Below are 19,965 nucleotides of genomic sequence, written 5' to 3'. Positions count from 1 at the left end.
GGAGAGTTTCTTGCGGCGGAACCCGGCTCCCGTAGGAGTCCGGGCAAGTTTTTTTGCGGAACCCGGCTCCCGTAGGAGTCCGGGCAAGTTTCTTGGCGGCGGAACCCGGCTCCCGTAGGAGTCCGGGCGAAGTCTTTTTGCGGCGGAACCCGGCTCCCGTAGGAGTCCGGGCGAAGTCTTTTGCGGCGGAACCCGGCTCCCGTAGGAGTCCGGGGAAGTCTTCTTGGCGGGGAACCCGGCTCCCGTAGGAGTCCGGGCGAAGTCTTTTTGCGGCGGAACCCGGCTCCCGTAGGAGTCCGGGAAGTCTTCTTGGCGGGAACCCGGCTCCCGTAGGAGTCCGGGAAGTTTCTTGGCGGCGGAACCCGGCTCCCGTAGGAGTCCGGGCGAATTTCTTTGCGGCGGAACCCGGCTCCCGTAGGAGTCCGGGCGAAGTCTTTTTGGCGAACCCGGCTCCCGTAGGAGTCCGGGCCTTCCACTTTGCTCATGTCAGGACGAGGTTCTCCTCCTGTTCCTGACAGGGCTGCGGGGGCACATTAGGGCGTTGCGAGGCCTCTCCCCCCATCCGGTCTAAAAGAACCGGGCCTTCGACTTTGCTCAAGTTAGGGCGAGGTTCTCCTCCTGTCCCTAACAGGGCTGTGGGGGCACATATGGGCGTTGCAAGGCCTCTCCCCCCATCCGGTCTAAAAGAACCGGGCCTTCGACTTTGCTCAAGTTAGGGCGAGGTTCTCCTCCTGTCCCTAACAGGGCTGTGGGGGCACATATGGGCGTTGCAAGGCCTCTCCCCCCATCCGGTCTAAAAGAACCGGGCCTTCGACTTTGCTCAAGTTAGGGCGAGGTTCTCCTCCTGTCCTAACAGGGCTGTGGGGGCACTATGGGCGTTGCAAGGCCTCTCCCCCATCCGGTCTAAAAGAACCGGGCCTTCGATTTTGCTCAAGTTAGGGCGAGGTTCTCCTCTTGTCCCTAACAGGGCTGTGGGGGCACATATGGGCGTTGCAAGGCCTCTCCCCCCATCCGGTCTAAAAGAACCGGGCCTTCAACTTTTATAAGGTTGCCCTCTCATTTTTGATACCATCTGCTTGAATTGTCCCAAGACAAATGGGCACGCATTTTTGATTAGGACGAAATCACTGGTAGTACATCCGCAAGTTTTCTGAGCTCCACGGTCGCGGGAGTCGGCTCCTCCGAGTTCCTTAAGATAATAAGTTCCAGTCGGACTACTTCTTTGACCTCATAAGGTCCCTCCCAGTTTGGGGCAAGCTTCCCCTGGCCTGTGGTTGTGAGACAGCAGCTCGCCGGAGCACTAGATCCCCTGCTTTGAATGACTTGTTCTTGACTCGGGCGTTGTAATATCGAGCAACTTTCTGTCTGTAGGCTGCCATTCGAACCTGAGCAATCTCCCGCCTTTCTTCCAGTAGGTCGAGGTTGGCTCTGAGACTTTGCGCATTTTGGGGTTCGTCGAATGCCACGACTCGTGCCGACGGGAGTTTAAGCTCGATCGGGATGACGGCTTCCGTACCAAAGGCTAAAGCAAAGGGAGTCTCTCCTGTAGGCAACCTCTGGGTGGTCCGATAAGCCCATAGCACATGATAAAGTTCGTCCGCCCAAGTTCCTTTTGCTTTTTCGAGCCTGGTCTTAATCCCCTGCAAAAGGGTTCTGTTTGTTACCTCGGCTTCGCCGTTCCCCTGGGGATGGGCCACTGATGTGAATTTGTGGGAGATGTTTAGGTCTTCACAGAATTCAGCAAATCTGGCTCCCGTGAATTGCCGTCCATTATCAGTGATTAGGGTTCTAGGCAAACCGAACCTGCATACGATTGATTTCCAGACGAAATCCTGCACTTTCGCCTCTGTGATTTTTGCTAGTGGCTCGGCCTCGACCCATTTGGTGAAGTAGTCGATTGCTACAAGGAGGAATTTCCTTTGACCAGACGCCATGGGAAAGGGGCCAAGAATATCCATCCCCCACTGCGCAAAAGGCCATGGGGCACTCAAGGGTATAAGCTCGGTAGCAGGTTGTCTCTGGACGTTGGCGTATCTCTGGCATCGATCACACTTTTTGACATATTCGATTGAATCATGGTACATTGTTGGCCAGTAGTACCCTTGGCGGAGTAGCTTGTGGGATAGAGACCTGGCACCCAAGTGGCTTCCGCAATCTCCCTCATGTACTTCCCATAAAGCGTAGTCAGCTTCTGAGGGTCGGAGGCATCTCAAGAGAGGCAAGGAGTACGATCTTTTGTACAATTTGCCCTCATAAAGGATGTACCGGGAGGCTTGATTTCGGAGTTTTCGGGCTTCTTTCGCGTCCTGAGGGAGAATCCCATCTCTAAGATAGGTTATTAGCGGGTCGACCCAGCTGGGCTCGTGGTCGATCCCCATTACGAGTCGCGGTTCTTCCGTACTCGAATATTTTAAAACTTCAAAGAGGACGCCTTTTGGCAATTCGGCCGGAGCCGATGTCGCCAGTTTGGAGAGAAGATCGGCTCTGGTGTTCTCCGACCTTGGAATTTGCCTGATGTCGAAATTGCCAAAGGCAGGGATGAACTCCTTCACCTTCTCAAGATATTTGGCCATACTGTCCTCCCGCGCTTCAAAGCTCCCGCTGACTTGCCCCACCACAAGTTGGAAATCGCTGTGCACCCGGAGTTGACCTATTCCGAGCTCCCTGGCGATCCTCAATCCTGCGATCAGAGCTTCATACTCCGCTCCATTGTTTGTTGCGGAAAATTCGAAATGCAGAGCGTACTCCGCAACGACTCCTCTGGGCTGGTCAAGATCAGGCCTGCACCCGCGCCTGCCATGTTGGAAGATCCGTCCACATGGAGGGTCCAAAAGCTATCGGAGGAACTGGCTTCTTCGTCGGGGGAGTTCGGTTGAGTCCTCAGGTCGTTAATTTCGTTTCGCTCAGGTTCGGCCTCCTCGGGGATGGTGCATTCTATTATGAAATCCGTCAATACTTGGACTTTTATTGTCGGTCTAGGTTTGTAGTTGATGTCGAATTCTGTGAGCTCGATTGCCCATTTCGCCATTCTCCCGGAGATATCAGCTCGGTGCAAAACCGCCTTGATTGGTTGGTCGGTGAGTAACGTCACCGTGTGCCCTTGAAAGTAAGGCCGGAGTCTCCGAGCTGCAATCAACAAGGCGTAGGTCAGTTTTTCTAATTTAGTATACCTGGTCTTGGCGTCCCTCAATACGCGGCTAATGTAGTAGACCGATCGCTGGACTTTCATTTCCTCTTTAACAAGGACAGATGCAAGGGCTGTGGGAGAGACTGCCAGGTACAAAAATAATTCCTCCTTGGGCTCGGGCTTCGCCAGCAGTGGGGGCGAGCTAAGGTAGCTTTTTAATTCTTCGAATGCCTGTTGGCATTCAGAGGTCCAGCAGAAGTTCTTCGGCTGCTTGAGGGTTTGAAAGAAGGGCAGACATCGTTCGACCGACCTCGCGACAAAGCGATTAAGAGCCGCGACTCTTCCTGTGAGGCATTGAACCTCCTTGATCGACCTTGGGGCAGTCATATTTTGGATGGCGCGAATTTTCTCCGGATTGGCCTCGATCCCGCACCCCGACACCATGAAGCCCAGGAACTTTTCTGAGGTTACCCCAAAGGCGCATTTGGTCGGGTTCAGCTTCATTCTATACTTTCGAAGAGCGCCAAAGGTTTCCTTGAGGTCGGCGACATGATTTCCGGAAGACCTGCTTTTCACGAGCATATCGTCCACATAAACCTCCATATTTCGGCCGATCTGCTCCTCGAAGATTTTATTCACCAGTCGTTGATAAGTTGCGCCCGCGTTCTTGAGACCGAACGGCATAACCCTGTAGCAGTAAAGGCCGCGATTAGTGATAAAAGCAGTCTTCTCTTCATCTTCTGATGCCATTCTAATCTGGTTATAGCCGGAGAATGCATCCATAAAAGTGAGAAGCTCATGGCCCGAGGTAGCGTCCACCAGTTGGTCGATCCTGGGAAGGGGGTAGCTGTCCTTTGGGCAAGCCTTATTCAGCTTTTTGAAATCGATACACATCCTCCACTTGCCGTTTGCTTTCTTGACCAAGACAACATTGGAGATCCACTCTGGATAATTGACCTCCTTGATGAATCCGGCCTTGAGAAGTTTATCCACTTCCTCGGCTATTGCCTTCTGCCTCTCCGGGGCATGACTCCGGATTTTTTCTTTTGTTGGCCGATGTTTAGGGTCGACCGCCAGATGATGTTCCATGACTTTTGTGTCAATCCCCGGCATATCCGTCGGGACCCATGCGAAAACGTCCGCATTCCTTCGGAGGAAATCCACGAGATGCGTCCGCACCTCCTCCTCCAGATTGGAGCCAATTAACACCACATGCTCCGCATTCCCATCATTCAAAGGAATTGGTATTAGGTCCTCGATCGGACCGCCCCTCTCTTCAGTGAGGTCATCGCGCGCATCCAACCCGTCGACCGGACAGAGGTCCGCTTGATCGCTTCTTTGCAGGGCAATATTGTAGCAGTGCCTGGCCAGTGCTTGGTCTCCCCGAACTTCTCCAATCCCCTTGCCAGTGGGGAACTTCAATTTCAAATGGTAGGTTGAAACAATGGCTCTGAGGGCATTGAGGCCGGGTCGGCCAAGAATTGCATTGTAGGCAGATGGCGCTTTTACCACCAGGAAATTCACCAGGGCTCGGGACTGCTTTGGATGTTGGCCCGCGGTCACAGTTAGAGTTATCATTCCTTCCGTCGGAACGGCATCACCAGTAAACCCTATCAAGGGGGAGTAAATCGGCCTTAGATGACCGCCAAGAATGGCCATTCTCGAAAAGGCACTGTAGAATAAGATGTCGATCGAACTTTCATTGTCGACGAGAATGCGACGGACGTCATAATTTGCTATGTTCAAGGAAACTACGACCGCGTCGTTATGAGGGAATTGGACTCCCTGGGCGTCTTCTTCAGTGAAGGCTATGGGTTCTTCAACTTTTTACCGCTTGAGGGGTGCAGCTGATGTGCTGATTGCCTCCTGCCGGGATTCCCCCGAGATGACGTTGACGGAATCCGATGGAGACTGGTCATCCGGCCACCCTTTATCGGCAACCATAGCCGGAGATAGTTGTGCAGAAACCTCACGAGAGGGCATCGGATGGGGAAAAGAGGATTGGATGCCGGAAAAGATGGCCGGAAGCGGGTCCGTTGAGCGCTCCTTCAAGAACAAGGGTGCTGCGAAGGCACAGACCCTTCCTCTAGCGTCAATCCTGTTGGTGCAAAAATCCGCTTGCGCCGGAGAAGCTGGAGTCGGGGAAGCCGCGGTCGCCGTCGGGACCTGCAAGGAAAGTCTAAACCGGAGGTGGGGTTGCTCCGGCAAGACCCTCCGACGCTCAAGTCAGTTCTCTGCCTCAACAAGCATGGAGTGCTCGAACAGAGAATTTAGCAGAGTTTTGAGATAAGGAAGAATGAGCTTAAAGAATAACGTATCTGGATCCCCCTTTTATAGACGGAGGAGGCAACGGGAGGAGGCAACGGGTTGATGGCGACGTTTGTAACCGCCTGGTAGTGCGCCGCCCATGGTCAGGGAAATTGATTGCGAAAGATAATGGAGCAGACACGTGGCCGTCACCTTGACCTGCCATGTGGAATCTGTTATGAGGGGTGGAGCAGCGTCCGTTGTCAGTGGATAGGAGAATCGCATGGTATCCGTCGCAGGAGGTGGAGCAGGTTCGTGGCCGTTACTGTGGCTTGCTAGGGGATAGTGGAGCTGTGCGGAGTCCGCCACAGGAGGTGGAGCAGGGTGGCTATGGTTACTGCGGCCTGTCAGGGAATGATGGTACCGCGCGGAATCCGCTACAGAAAGTGGAACAGGATCATAGTTGTTATTGTGATTTGCCAAGGGACGCGGATCTGTTGATTGAGGCTCGGCAGTGATCGGAGATTGGCCTTTGTAGGAGTCCGAGAGGAGTTCTCCTTTCGGTTGAGGTCGTGGGTGGAGTCCGGCTCTGGTAGCTGATACTGAGGTCGGAGATTGAGGGCGGAGCTCGGCTCTCGTAGGAGTCCGGGCGGAGCCGTTCCGCTGTTGATGGAGGAGCCCGACTCCCGTAGGAGTCCGGGCGGAGCCATTCTGCTGTCGAGGGTGGGGCCCGGCTCCCGTAGGAGTCCGGGCGGAGCCATTCTGCTGTCGAGGGCGGAGCCCGGCTCCCGTAGGAGTCCGGGCAGGGCCGTTCTGCTGTCGAGGGCGGAGCCTGGCTCCCGTAGGAGTCTGGGTGGAGCCGTTCTGCTGTCGAGGGAGGAGTCCGGCTCCCGTAGGAGTCCGAGCGGAGCCGTTCTGCTGTCGAGGGTGGAGCCCGGCTCCCGTAGGAGTCCGGGCGAAGCCGTTCTGCTGTCGAGGGTGGAGCCCGGCTCCCGTAGGAGTCCGGGCGGAGCCGTTCTGCTGTTGAGGGCGGAGCCCGGCTCCCGTAGGAGTCCGGGCGGGGCCGTTCTGCTGTCGAGGGAGGAGCCCGGCTCCCGTAGGAGTCCGGGCGGAGCCGTTCTACTGTCGAGGGCGGAGCCCGGCTCCCGTAGGAGTCCGGGCGGAGCCGTTCTGCTGTCGAGGGCGGAGCCCGGCTCCCGTAGGAGTCCGGGCGGGGCCGTTCTGCTGTCGAGGGCGGAGCCCGGCTCCCGTAGGAGTCCGGGCGGAGCCGTTCTGCTGTCGAGGGCGGAGCCCGGCTCCCGTAGGAGTCCGGGCGGGGCCGTTCTGCTGTCGAGGGTGGAGCCCGGCTCCCGTAGGAGTCCGGGCGGAGCCGTTCTGCTGAGGATTTCGGCTGCGGGTATTTTATACCCAACTTTATGTAAGGATCAGTGATATAAGATACATAACTTTATGTAGAGTCATATATATTCTTAATAATAAGTATATAGTATGCAACTATCAAAAACCATATAGAGCAAAATTATCGATGCATAAAATAATTTTATGTAAATAGATTATCAATGTCCAGTAGTTTTTATCTTTATTGCCGGTCAAATCTAAATGCAGTGTCTACTAGTCCATGCTTAGCATATCCATCCATATAAACTCAATCCATCATTGCTAACCATCAACATAAGAACTAAAAACATTATTGCTAGTTTCTTAATTTTGAAACTCTAATATTTGAATTACTCTTAAATCTAACTTTGCTATCCTATTGAATTCAAGACAAAATAATAAATGAAAAATTATGATTCTATCTTCAATGAAGAGTGTAAAATCTTCGCTTGAAACTTCTTGTCCAATCAATAGTGCCTCTATACAAATCAGTGTTGATCGTAAAACAAGATTAGCACATGAAAGATGAGGCTAATTGGATAGCGACATCTAGCCACCCTAATTAATCAGAATAATATAACCAAATTCTTTAGACCAATAAATAGATGTCCAATCAAGACTAGGATAACAAGTTAGGTATTATTAATGGTGAGTCCGAGAATAGCCAATAAAATTTCGGATAAAGAACAACAAGATAGACAGTTGTCTGCAGTATCAATCCAAGACCCCACATTAGGGTCCAATCTGGGGTCTACTAATTAAGAATCTCAAATGCTAGATTGGGTCCAATGAACCGCATAGAGAGAGTAGAGAAAGAAAGAAAGAAGAGAGAGAAAGAAAGGAGAGAGAGAGCAACAAAGAGAAAGAGAGAAAGAAGAGAGAGAGCTCTCGTCTCTTTTTTTGAATGAAGGAAACTCTCCCCCTCTTCTTCCCCAACTCAGCAGTAGTGAGGTCGGGCTAATGACTTGTGGGGGTGGCCAACAGCGGTGGCAGACATCTGTCTAGGCATATCCTCCAGTGAATATCCTGATGACAATAGCAACGACGGACGGTAATAGCCAGAAATAGAGGAAAGTTGAGGTATTCTAGCTCATCGACTGATGGTCGAGGCTTCACTATGATGGCAGAGCACTCATATAAGCCCTCCGATCGAAAACCTCAACCCAAATCTCAAAGAATCAAGTGGAGGAGAACCAAAATAGGAAGACACAAAATAGAGCATCCTGTCTCAACCAAATCTGATGACTTGCCGATGACCGTCCGATAATCGAAGATGGCTAAGGAACTAGGAGAAGGTGGTGATGAAGTCAGGCCCCTCTTATGTCGATTCTGGTGGAGAATCAATGGTGGCTCAATGATGTTTCTCAGAGCCCACTCAATAAAATATCAAGAAAATCTAGAGCATTTTGCTGATGAAAGAACAGGGATGAAGGCCAATACCTAAAGGAAGAGTTGAGGGCTTTTTATAGGCCGAATCCTAAAGCTTTTGTTGAAATCTGATGAGCCCTAGAAGTCCTTCTTCCAATAGAATTTGGAGAAGGAATCGGATTCCATCACGAGTCCACCTTCCTGCCTCACATGCTAGTCACGTGAGGTTTCATTTTTTTTTGGTCCTACAAATATTTGTGCTACTTCATGGGCCCGTGAGCCCATTATCAAATCTTTGGTTCATCTTTGATTATTGGGACAAAGAGGTTGGGTCTTATATGTGGCTGTAATGAATATTTTGTCATTACAGCACCTCAAACCCTCCACCACGATCCACATCTAAAGATATTTTTAATTATCATAATTTTTTATTTACAAACAATGACAATGTATAAAATAAGATTAGATTTTTTTTTTATTAAGAGTATAGTAGGTATTTTACATAATTTTTCTAAAAAAGTAGATGGTCAATCAGATATAAACCATTCTGATATAAGCCACTTTCTTATAGTTAATCAAATATATCAAAATTATTTTTTTAAATATCATATTTTTAAAATAATATTTAAATTTTTTTTTTTTTCTGCAACCAAACGAATCGTAAGTACTGCTTGTCTTCATTCTATAGAAAATTATGTGGGGAAGCATTGAACTTTAGCACAAGTATGGAGAGATTTGAATGTTGGTGAAAAACTTTTTCTACAACCATGATCATTGATCAAGTCTTCCATGATAGCTCACACAAATCTGAAGAAGGCTTTGATAAGAACTGGACCCGGCTTAATATTGAATTTGAAGGTCAAGGACAAAATATGGTACCAAGCTTAGAGTTGGCTATTATCATCTGAAGGATTATCAATCTCATCCATCTCTCAAAGATCCATGTCTATCAATCAGGTGTACATTTGTCTTGCGTTCTTAATTACATGCAACCGTGATCACACAGTAGCATGGTTTCATGGTATGCATAGTTACCAGCTATGTGCTCTACATCGATTCAAGCCTGAAGCAAGCCAATAATTTTAATATTTCTCTTTGCCACGGTGTAGCCCTCTTTGCTCTGTATCATGATCTTAATATCATTTATGAACACCAGCTATTGTTTAGGTTGCTGCCTTCTTGAACGAGCTCAGCCTAAGGGGTATATTTGGGGTCACCAATGTGCACATAAACTTGCCACTTCGTGTTGCCACGGGGGTTGCTTGAGATGAACAAAGATTAGTAGCAAAGTCTTGTCCCTTTTTTTTTTTTTTTTCGGGATATAAAGTCTTGTCTTTCATAGTATTTTCTTGTTGTGGATTAATGATTTCCAGAATTAAAACGGTATGACGGCAAACTTGCTTAAATGAAACATTGAAATTCCCATTTTCCCCAGCCCCAACTTAATGGTGATGTATGCTTCTTGGCAAGAGGTGCAAGAGTAGAGACCGCTGCCATCACAGTTTGATCATTGAAAATGTTTATATTGAACTGTCCCCCGTATAGGAAAAAATATTCGTTGCAACAGTGATACCATGTCACCGTTGTAACAAACCAATAAAAAATTAGGAATGGATGAAATACATAGAGTAGTGTGGGATATTATCCACGAGAATCAATGCAATATACGACAATCGATAAAATATAAAAAATTTTATTGATTTGTTACAAATTTGACATAGTATCATCATTGCAATAAATATTTTTTCTCCATATAGCATCTTGCTACTCTTCCAGAACCATATGGTCCCCAACCCACGCCACTTCGACCTTTGCTTCTTAATTGATCAATATAATATGATCAATTATTTGAATCATTAACATTTGTTTAGATTGGAAGTCTTGGGCATTAAGATTTAAAAAGATACTTTAATGAATCAAGTCGCACTTCTACAAGGACAAAAAGGAATGGTCCCAATCTTTTATACTTATGGGTTCTATAATTTAGTCCCATACCACCAACCACAAACATAGGTAGGAAAAGTAATCCATGCACCCACTTTTTGACACCCCATAATCTCGTGCTTTCTCAACTAACAACATGTAGGGACCATCTACGGTGGAGTCGTGCCATGATGGGTGCAAAATTGTATATCCGAAGTAGGTGTCATAAATTCTGATTGAAAGAAAACTTCTTATACAAAATTAGCTTGGTACTGTCTCGGTCTCTAATGGCATCAAGCTGTGTGTTGTTGGTGCTTAATGCAGCACTCTTGGGGGCCCCTTGTGCTTTAATTTTCTTATCTAAGTTGCAACCTTCCCATTGAGCAAGTTTGTAATTATTAAACAATGTAGGCAGGATTCTTAAACTTCACAATATGTGATGGACAATGCCATACAAGTCACAGCAACATGAGACAAATGACAAGATTCTTTAGTAGTTGGTGTGTTTCCACCTTTATGTTTATTATTTGTGTCGGAAAGGTTCTTGTATATTTCGTTAGGAACTATCTAACAAGAAATCTATAGGCATTTCTGTTTAACATAAATATAGGAATTAGAAGATTTTATTTGCTATCAAACAACCAATATAAACTTTAATTTGCTATACCTTTCCATGTAACTTTGCATTTAAAATCCATTGCTCCAACTTGAGAATTTCTTGATGTCCATGGACATGGGGTCACCTAGATTTCACTGGTCTTCGGGACAGCTGATACTTGAAATCTAGTGCATCTTAAAATGCCATTGAAGACTTGTTACCACTCATTTTTGTGATAATTTGCCTCCTCGTTAGTCAAGAAATAATTGAATGCTTAAAATTTGAAACAGAATTATCGTAAACAAAGGTTTCAAGTTGAAGAAAACTCAACGTAGAATTATCCATCTCTTCATCTTATGGTACCCAGGTCCATCTTTACCGATCTGTACCATCCATATACAGATACGTGTATCACATGTATCCATGTCACACATTGCTCCATGATCGGGGGTGTATGTAATCATGGGCATTCATTTATCATCTAATGGCCTAATACGATAGAAGATCCGAATTGTTTTTATGAACAATTGATATTTTTAGGTAACTTGGATGATCTAAATCACTCAAGAAAAGATGTATCTATAGAAATCAAAAAATAAAATATGATAAAATTGAATAGGAAGATCAATCGGGGATAAGTATGCGAGGTCTTAAAATAATAGTGATCACAATAATCTCCAACAATTCTATAAAAGAGGATGAAACTTATTGGTAAACGAATTCGGAAACTATGTAATAACTATCATAAAATTGGCCTCTTGAAAAATATATGAAGCTCGTAATGTTCATACAATATTATCTAGTTTCCAACCCATGTTGTCCACAACTACCGTAACATCATTTTGAATAATAAAAACTGCTCAACTTGAATGAAATTTTATTTTTTTGCTTCCAGGGGCATGCACTAGTTGGATCAAGTCAGTTTGGAGGTAAATTCGAAACTGAACCAATTTCAACTAATTTTCTAGAATCGAAATTGAACTGAACTGGCCATCGATAAAAACCTTCAGTTTGGTTTGGCTTATCAAATTGATGTTATATATATATATATATATATATAAATAGTTAAAAAATTAAAAAATATATGTAGAGATATATATATATTGAGTTAGACTGGATCGGTTTGAATATATATATATATATATACACGCGCGTGCACATACATACATGATTTAAGTTGGATCGAATCAAATCAAATCGATTTAAAATAAATTTTTAAAGCTTAAATTGAAACAGAACCAAATTATTATGGTGTTAAATCTTCTCAAACCGAAGCCAAACTGAATTTAAAAAAAAAAAAATCAATATAAACCAAGCTGGAAAGACCGGTTCACAATGGGTTCGCGCTCGGGCCGATTTTTTTTAACACCCCTACACTCACATCTTGTTTGATGAGAAATAAGAAACGTAAAGTAAATAAAAATAGAATATTTTATCAATCAGATGAGATCGTAGATTTGTAGTGTTACATGCAGCTGAAAGGCATGCTTCCTTTAAACTTTGTGCAAGGCTCACTCCGCGTCAAGACTTTTAAAGTGGGGCCCACCTCCCACGGACGACCGAGATCAGCGGCACGGTCGGCGCATCGATGGCCGATTGGAGGCCACTTGGCCCATACTTATCGGTAAACAAGAGGCCGCCGCAGTTCCACGTGTCGTTATCGATGCGATATTAGGACCAAGATCCAACGGACCTTCCCACCCCGAAGCCCCTCCTTCTCTCTCTCTCTCTCTATCTCTCTTGCCCCTCCTCCTCCTCCTCCTCCTTCGCCCCAACCGGATCTCCGACCGCCAGGTCGCCGCCCGACCCACCTTATACGGCGAGGCCAACCCCTAACCCTAATCGATGGAGGTCTAGGGTTTCCACCAACTCACCTTAGGTCTCTCTTTCTCTCTCTCTCTCTCTCTCTCTCTCTCTCTCCCTCCCTCCCTCTCTCCCTAGTTACGAAAAATCTCAGCTTTTTTGTCGTCGCCGTCCTCTCAGTTCCAGTGGAAGAACCGAAACCCTAGTTCCTTGAATCTTCGATGAGAAAGAATCCCAACTTTCTTTGTTTCTGGATCGGATCCTCTATAACCCTAATCGCCTGGATTTCAGCTGGAAACTATCCCGGTTTCCACCTCCTTCTACTGTTTCTCCGTTATACTTGAGGTGTTATTCTTCGACTTGGAATCCAAGAATTTCCATCCATAAACCTCAAAAGCTCGCTTTTTTCTTTTATATATATATATACCTGATTCCAGTCTAAATTAAACCATATGATAATCTTCTCAGCTCCTATTCGCGTATAGAATTATACTCTGAGGACCAGAATTCGATCAAGCCTTCATTCGTTTTCTCTCGAGACAGGCTCGGAAACCCTAGACTTTGATCAGGGGATTGATAAATAGATTCGAATTTAGCATAAAGTTTGGATCTTGATCGATGGCGGATTCGGACAACGAGTCGGGAGGGCAGAACAACAGCAATGCGGCGGGGAACAGCGAGTTCTCGTCGCCCAGGGAGCAGGATCGCTTCCTGCCGATCGCGAACGTGAGCCGGATCATGAAGAAGGCCCTCCCGGCGAACGCCAAGATCTCCAAGGACGCCAAGGAGACGGTCCAGGAGTGCGTCTCCGAGTTCATCAGCTTCATCACCGGCGAGGCCTCCGACAAGTGCCAGCGGGAGAAGCGCAAGACCATCAACGGCGACGACCTCCTCTGGGCCATGACCACCCTCGGCTTCGAGGAGTACGTCGAACCCCTCAAGGTCTACCTCCACAAGTTCCGGGAGATGGAAGGCGAGAAGGGCAGCACCTCGTCGTCCCAATCCCAGCACAAGGAAGGAGGTAGCGGCGGCGCTATCGGTAACAGCGGCGGCGGCGGTGTCGGAATGTATGGTGGTGGTGGTGGTGGAGGGATGATGATGATGGGGCAGCAGATGTATGGCTCGCCGCCGTCGTATCACCATCAGATGCCATTGGGTGGGAAAGGCAGTATGGGGAGTGGTGGTGGTGGGAGTTCTACCTCTTCTTCAGCTGGGCTTGGAAGGCACGGCAGGGTATGATGTCCACTGTGCTGGTATAGTTCATGTTAGTGCTTTTGTTGTCTTAGTATTGCTTGGATTTTTGTTACTTGTCACAGTTTGGGTTCTCTAAGTCAGAGTTACACTTAGGTGATTTTCTCACAGAAACATTGGAATGAGATGTGTAACATAGTGTAGTCCTTTGGATGATGGGGTTGGTCTGATCTCTGAATTCTCTGAATGGGGAGTGAAAGGGGATATATTGTATAATACTGCGAATTTATGATGATGAATGGAACTTACTTCTGTTGCCAAATGAGCTTTTTTTTTTTTTTTTTTGTTGATTTAGTCGGTTATGGATACATCGGATAATGTTTGCAAGTGAGGAAAGAACAATAGAGTCCTTTTGCATGGATTTTTGTGATGTAATAATGCATGGCAACTGTCTCTAGGAGCTTGTCGTTTAGTAACAGTGCCTTCCCCATCTCAGTTTCTAGATACATATTTTACATTTGAGTTCCTCGGCGGCTCAAAGGTTGGAAAAATTAGAATGCTGAACTTATCTCAGGTATAATCTAGTGTAAAGGTAATGTGAGACATACTTGAGGAGTCACAAATGACATTTTCTCAAGAAAGGTCAGCAATTGCAGGCAGAATTCAGACCTCATGGTAAACCGTACCTGTCTTATCACCCTGTTGTGCAGCTTTTACTCTTCCAACATTGGTGAGAGATGTCAGTGACTGCAGAAGATGGCCAGCCCCCTCACCTATGAGAGCTCTTTGCTTGCTTAGGAAGTTTAGTGACAAAGACAGGGACCATTGGGGTGTACTTTGGTCGATGGTACAAGTAATTAGACCATCATTTCGCTTCTATCATATTTTAGTTCTAAACAAGCAATTTGGAGGAGGAATGAAACGTATACATTTATTTTGAGCGGTAGGGTGGATTGTGAAATTTACTGGGATCCTGTGGAATCATAGTCACTTTGTGTTGTTTTTATGTCCATCATACTTGGGACACGCCTCAAATGTTTGCGGAGTTCGGTACTCTCTCTGTTACTTTTCCTGAATCTCCTACACAAGTTTGTTTATCCGAAGAAAGCGGTTCAGGTGGTTGGCTTGGTCCTCGTGAGAGGCAAATCATTGGAAAGCCAAGGAAAAAAAAGATGACATGGATTAGGATGGATAGCTAAAAGCTCACCCTCGAGGTATCACGGGGGGGTACTTCCAAAACATCAAGAAAAGTGGGGAAGGTAGGAGGGGCTCTCATTGGCCAGGGCAAGTTTTCATTCATTAAGAGGCTGTACCTGGAGAAGCACATGAAACAAGGCCTTCGTAGTTTGTAGTTCAAGAATAACGGCTAGGGGCCAAATCTTTTCCTCTTGCTGCACGAGGGATGTCGGAGAAGTAGGGGGTTGGTTGATGGTTCTACATTCCTGTTGTTATTTAGCTACATGTTCCACAGGTCCCCCACAATTAACCAAACTTTGAATGCTTTCCCTCAAAGAAAGAAAAAAAAAAAAAAAAAAAGTAGTTTTGAACTTTGAAATCTGTCACGGGTCAAGCTGGGAGAAGGAAGAAACATGCACAAAATTCAACATGGGTAAAATTTTTGTCAGCCCTGCAGGGTGCAGGTTAGGTCGGTGTTAGTTTGCCTCATCTCAATCTGACACAACATGGGTGCGGTTTAGGCCAAGTTTTAGATTTATTAGTCCACTAAATTAGGTGCTGCTCGAATATCCACAACTTCTATTTATCTATAATTCGGCTAACACAAGCGTAAATGTTACCGGATTTGAAGCTACAAATTAATGTTTGGTTTGCAAGGGCTGCAGTTGCAAAAGAAAGTTTGAGAAATTAAGCACCAAAAGAAGCCTTCCTTCCCAATGCTGTCAGGTGGGGAGGCTGTTTACATTGAAGCAGCACCCGAATAAAGAGCCAATGGCATATAGAGAGAAGAATGTGGGGGAAGTGGAATAATCTGGGAATAGTAATGGGAGGAAAGGGATTCTAAAAGCCACTCCTACGAGTGGTGTAGTCTCTGGTGCTTGTGTTCTGGTTGTGATGCTGCCACATACTGATAGGCAAAGATGATTAGTTTGTGATATCTCATCTCTCCGTGGTTGAAATCTATTGATACTTTGGAGATAAAGATTATCTATTGAACCTTCCAAAAGAAGAGCCTCACTCTCAACTCGACCACATAGTCATTGAGGGCGACTCGATTATGGTGGTGTCCCGGTTATAGAGCAACATACGGGGAGGTGCCGCTCATCCTTTATTACATAATGTTTTGATTTTGTTAGTGGGATGTAATGTGTTGGTAATTAGAATATTGCAACTGATTGGATGGCGGTCTATGTTGCCGAATATACGAATGATATCCTTTGGATGGGAGCAGTCCTCGAGCCATTTTGAGATATTTTGTTTCTCATTTTTTTTTTTTTTGGTTATATTCGTACTACAATAATATGAATGAACCATCTTACCAAAAAAAAAAAAATTGTAGACTAAATTGTCTACATCAGAAATCATTTGACTCGAAAATTTTAAGAGAAGATGATCCCAAGTGGTTAGGCTGGTAACGGAAGCGAGTGATTTGAGATCCCACTTTCATCCTGATCTTGGCTGGACTTCCTCCGGCCATAGTTCTTGGGGAAAAAAAATTCAAGAGGAAAATATTCAAGCTAATGTAACAGTTTCCCATGGATTCTTTGGATGAAAGCTTGTCAAGCGCTGAGAAATATGTGAGCTGCATTAGGGATGGTCTTTCTACATGGATGGAACTTATGAGAAACAAGCAGAGAATGTTGTAGCTTTGTTTCTGATATAGGACTAAGTGGGATGGGCATGCTTTAAGATTTATGCTGTTAATTATGACATGAAGAAAGAAATTTGTACCGGGAATTATCAAATCTTAGGTGGCTTTTGGTTGCTGAATAAGTGGGGGTAAGGATATCCCATGCATTATTGAAGGAATCGGCCCCTTCCACTTATTTTAGTGTTTGGTGGAGGAATAAGTACAGGGAGTGGGTGAAGGGAATAAGCCGCATTTGATATACATTGAACTTTATGATAATTTGCATTATATCAAAAAGATCAAATTACTCGTGTACTTTTACAAGCCTTTACAGAATGGATAAGGACAAATGGTAATTAAAGGGTATAGAAATAGGACTATTCCAAGGCCAAAATGGTAATCGAAGGGAATAAAGATAGGACCACTCCGAGGTATAAGTCTATTCCACCATTTTGGTTGAATAAATCCATACCATATAAGCCCCAACTCTTTGATGCTCGGCAGGAATTTGGGAGATATCCTCCTACTTTGAGAGATATATTGCTACTAATTCCGCAACCAAACACCACATAATAACAGAGGTAACCTCTATGTGCTTCGTTTGCATAAAATAGCAGCTCACTTGAATCAAAATTTCAACCAAACATGTATGCTGACAATGGAACTAATTTTGGAGGTTATAATAGCCATGGGAAAAGTATAGAAGCTTGATATATATTCATGGGTTCGAATTCCATTTGATAGTGATCTAGGATTTTTGGATCATTGCAGGTTAAAGGCTACCTGAAGTTAACATGCCTTTTGTCTCTTCCACCATCCAAATATCTAATGGAGGTCCACTGAAAGCTTTTGATCTAATGACTTGAGGTGACCACAAATTCAGGTTTCCCTGCTAGGTTGACTTCGGGAGTCATGAAAAGATATTTTTTGAAGCAGATAAATCTCCATTGTACATTTCCACCAAGCAAAGATGAGCACCAATTTTCCACTAGCCAAACATATTCCTTCCATCATTTTGGTGCAATTGTCATTATGCCCCCCCTTTTTTTTTCCTTTCCTTTTGGTAAGCCTCATAATCGTACCTTTGTGTGCAAGAGACAAGAAAAAAAAAAATAAAGAAGGGAAGTCTTCTCCCCACGCGAGCCACCAAGCGTGCTGCATGGGTCCATTGGAAAGATTTTACCATGACCATGAAGAGAGTGGGGAGTCGCTTCCACTAAGAACCTTCTTGGTGGGTTGAGAGGAATCCGGAACCACTGTCCATTTGGACTTCAGCTAGAGGTTGGCAAGCTAAAGGTGGCTTTTATAGAGAATTCGATATGCACCTGCACGGATAAAACCAGAAAACATTTCTTTCTGTACTTCAACAGTAACTAGCCACTTGCATACTGTTAAGGGTTTGTACCCACCAAGTGTTTTGGGTTTAAATCTTGGCTTGAGGATTGTAGAAAACAGTGCGTCCACCATAATTCTCACAGAAGGGAAAAAATTATTCAGCTGCATCCCTTGACCTGATAACCATTAGTGCCATTTTGTATGGTGTCATCAAGAATTAATGGATAATGTACACTTCAGACTTTTAAAGTGGAACACATGATTCGTGAATATTAGTGGAGTGGCAGTATAGGATGGCTTGGGCTAAAATATTTTCTCAATATATACCCAGTTTACTTATAATTAGGTTGAGAAGAGTAAACTCATATCTAATTCTATACAAGGATATCTAACCTGCGGATGTAATTATGGCTTCACTTGTTAGTCATATATCTTAAAATAAAGATAAAGTATAATCATGTAAAGAAGATAATAGTGAGAGAGATGAGAAGAAATTTAAAATGGAGCTCCAGATAAAAGATGGTATATTCATAATATCATGTCAAATCTTCTCCGTTATGCAAATATATTTTATGTTTGAACATTAAATTGTGTGGTCATCGTTTTTAGCTTTAGTCCAGGACTGGCAACACTCTTGCTATTATCCTAGGAAAGTAGGACTAGGTTGCAAGGGTTTCTCCGATTCATGGCGACACATCAAGTCTGAAGCCAAGGTAAAAATAATTCTTTTCCTATTTTTCTTTATTTTGAGCAAGTTCAAGCAAGTTGAAGAGTATGGCTAAAAAACCTACCATTCCTTATTGCATGTCCATGTGAGTGGCCTTTAAGAAAGAAACCACAATTGTGGAGCAATTTAGGGTGTATTTGGTTACACCTTTTGATTTTTAATTTTTGATTTTTATTTTTTTTTTAAATTTTTATTATAGAACAAAAGTAAAAAAGTAAAAAATATATTTAATAATTAGTTGCTATAAAGCTAAAAGTAAAAAAAAAAATTACTGCTGTTACTAGACTCACAAGCTCTCAAAAATCCCACCACCTATCTATATTCCATGAAACCAAATCTCTCTCAGGCATTTCATCAAACAACTAACGAGCCATATCAATTCCAATCCCACTACTTTCAGACACAACACCTGCAAGCATAGAGTTTCAAGTTACCAGATTTTTATTTCCATCTCTCATCTGATCAAAAAACTTTTTTGCCACACCCATTCTCCCACTCTTAACATACCCATCGACCATCGAGTTCCAAGAAATCAAATCTCTATGCTGAATCCTATCAAATAGTTGGCGAGCAAGCTCATAGAGCCTACATCTAGAATAAAAATCGATAAGAGAGTTCTGAAAATAAAAGTTCGAAGAGAGCTCAGTTTTATGGTGAACGAATGCATTTAAAAGCCCTCTCTAAGGAGAGAGGCTCGGAAGCAGGCTTTGAGGATGAGAGAGAAGGAGAACTCATCAGTAGGGATACCAGCGACGAGCATGAGAGCAAAAATAAGGACAACGTGGTTGGGGTCGCGGCTGTGGGAGGACTTGATGAGGGCGTTCCAAAGAAAGGGGTTGGTAGGGATAGGAAGAGAGAAGAAGAGGCGACGAGCAAGGAGGTGGCAGCCGAGGTGGGGGAGGAGGAGAGTCGGATGATGATATCGACGGTGAGGGAGGGGTGATGGCAGTCCAGGTATCGAGGTCGGCAGCAAGGGAGGAGGGATCGGAGCTAGGGAAGAGGAGGGAGAAGGAGCCGATCGGTGGTGCTCGCCGACCAGACAAGCAGAGAGCCAAAAGGAGGGGGAGGAGGAGGTGGTGAGTATCGAGGCGAGTCAGGATAAGTCGGGAAGAAGCAAAAGTAAATTTTAAAAAACAAAAAAAAATTACTTTTCATAGAAAGTAATTATTTTTATTTTTTTGATTTCTATTTTTTATTTTTTGTGATGTTACCAAACATTGCTTTTTAATTTTTATTATTTAAAAATTAAAAAATAAAAAAAAATATATTTTTTTAATGAGTCAAGATTCTTATTATTTTTTATGATATATGGTACTGCTGTGAGGCCCGACTATGCTACCAAATGACATATTCACTGACATACGTCTAAAAGTGATCGGTGCAGTTCATGTGTAGGCTGGATGAGGTTGTGCTGTTTGGCAATAATCATGCATGGCATGAGGTGATTTTTTTTCCTCCACTTG

General features: G+C 44.8%; 2 protein-coding genes across 2 annotated transcripts in view; both read left to right on the top strand.

Moving 5' to 3' along the window:
- LOC140853180 (nuclear transcription factor Y subunit B-3-like) overlaps positions 1-9,385 on the top strand; it is a 10,701-nt gene extending 1,316 nt beyond the window's left edge. Inside the window, exon 3 of the mRNA XM_073247262.1 lies at positions 9,287-9,385. Coding sequence (XP_073103363.1) covers positions 9,287-9,385 — 99 coding nt within the window. The remainder of the gene's footprint in view (positions 1-9,286) is intronic.
- Positions 9,386-12,341: 2,956 nt separating this feature from the next.
- Positions 12,342-13,956, top strand: LOC105056056 (nuclear transcription factor Y subunit B-3). Its single transcript, XM_029267849.2, has one exon. It carries the CDS (start codon positions 13,062-13,064, stop codon positions 13,680-13,682), a length of 621 nt encoding a protein of 206 aa, XP_029123682.1. The 5' UTR covers positions 12,342-13,061; the 3' UTR covers positions 13,683-13,956.
- Positions 13,957-19,965: the final 6,009 nt, after the last annotated feature.

This window comes from Elaeis guineensis, chromosome 13 (genome assembly GCF_000442705.2).
Source record: "Elaeis guineensis isolate ETL-2024a chromosome 13, EG11, whole genome shotgun sequence".
Lineage (NCBI taxonomy): Eukaryota > Viridiplantae > Streptophyta > Magnoliopsida > Arecales > Arecaceae > Elaeis > Elaeis guineensis.
Note: the sequence above shows the minus strand (reverse complement) of the source record. Positions and strands in the feature narration are given on the sequence as shown.

Coding starts and splice junctions, on each gene's coding strand:
- LOC105056056 (XM_029267849.2), top strand. CDS start 13,062: ATGGCGGATTCGGACAACGAGTCGGGAGGGCAGAACAACAGCAATGCG.